Source organism: Callorhinus ursinus, unplaced genomic scaffold (genome assembly GCF_003265705.2).
Source record: "Callorhinus ursinus isolate GAN/ISIS: 27379988/994484 unplaced genomic scaffold, GSC_fseal_2.0 scaffold3, whole genome shotgun sequence".
Lineage (NCBI taxonomy): Eukaryota > Metazoa > Chordata > Mammalia > Carnivora > Otariidae > Callorhinus > Callorhinus ursinus.
The window spans coordinates 31,310,985-31,312,427 of record NW_027397065.1 but is presented as its reverse complement, the minus strand read 5'-3'; the positions used below and the strand labels follow the sequence as shown (position 1 = coordinate 31,312,427).

Below are 1,443 nucleotides of genomic sequence, written 5' to 3'. Positions count from 1 at the left end.
GCAGGTTCAGGGATCACGGTAGATGCCCTGGTTGGTCTTGAGTGTGAGTAAATGCTGATGTTTAACAATTGCATCATCATATTCCTGAAGACACTAATAAACCGAGAGCAGGGGACCTGCCTGAGTCTGGCAAGACAAACTCCTCTCTGAATTTCAGGGTGTCCATTTGTTAACTGAGCACCACAGAGCGATCTACTGACATGTGGCACAAAGTAGGTGCTTAATACATATGAACTGAATGAATGAATCAATTCTTTCAGTGAATGAGTCTGTCCATCACTGCGAGTCTCCCGCATAGCGAGACCTTTCATTCCCAGTAGCCAGACTTAGCCGGGGGGTGGCGCCCGCGGCTCCGGGCGTTCTTTCCAGGAGGGGAGGCGGAGCTTGGACACGACTGTGTGGGGCGGGGCGGGGACGCGGAGGTCCCCTGAGTGGGCGGGGCTGGGACGAGCGGGGCGGGGCAGTGGCTGCTAACCCGCCGGTGACATCCGGCGGAGGCACCCTCGGCTTTTTCCCCCCAAGGTGCGTGGAACGTGTTTACCTCAAACACAGAAAGCTTACACTTTGCGTCATCGGGAGTTAATGGCGAAAGTCGTGGATGTGAGGCCTGGCTTTAGGGCTGTCCTGGAGCAAGCCCCTCTGCTTTCATAAGGAATAACGGCTTACTGTAATTGAGTTTTTTTTTTAAGTTTTTTATTGTTATGTTAATCACCATACATTACATCATTAGTTTTGGATGTAGTGTTCCATGATTCATTATTTGTGCATAACACCCAGGGCTCCACGCAGAACGTGCCCTCTTTAATACCCATCACCAGGCTAACCCACCCGCTCACCCCCCCCCAGAGCCCCAGTTTGTTTTTCGGAGTCCATTGTCTCTCATGGTTGGTCTCCCCCTCCTGCTATCTTCTTCTTCTTTTACTGTAATTGAGTTCTAAACACTCCCAACGGATTAACTCATTTAATCCTCATAACAACTCTATGAGTAACCTAAGATCATCCCGGTTTCACAGATGAGAAAACTAAGGCTCAGAAACATGGAGGCATCTCCCCAAGGTCCAGCCACATGAAGAGGCACTTGGGTCCAGGTGTGATTCTACAACCCCAGCTCTCCCCAATGATGTTGGAAACAAAGGCAGAAGAAAAAATTTTTTAATTTCCTTACTACCCAAAGCCGATTGACAAGTCCTTCAAACAGGCAGAGTGACATTTCTGTAGGGATTCAACTGCCTGGATGTTAATACGGGCAAAAGGCAACCTTAGCCCGACCTCCAGGATCCTGTAAGTCTACTTTAACAAAAAAAAATTCCTTTGGGGGCGCCTGGGTGGCTCAGATGGTTGTGTCTGCCTTTGGCTCAGGTCATGATCCCAGGGTCCTGGGATCGAGTCCCGCGTCGGGCTCCCTGCTCCTTGGGAGCCTGCTTCTCCCTCTGCCTCTCTCTC

General features: G+C 50.5%; 1 protein-coding gene across 1 annotated transcript in view; it reads left to right on the top strand.

Moving 5' to 3' along the window:
- The first annotated feature begins 582 nt into the window (after positions 1-582).
- Positions 583-1,443, top strand: part of RPL26L1 (ribosomal protein L26 like 1) — a 10,917-nt gene continuing 10,056 nt past the window's right edge. Inside the window, exon 1 of the mRNA XM_073887424.1 lies at positions 583-600. Coding sequence (XP_073743525.1) covers positions 583-600 — 18 coding nt within the window. The remainder of the gene's footprint in view (positions 601-1,443) is intronic.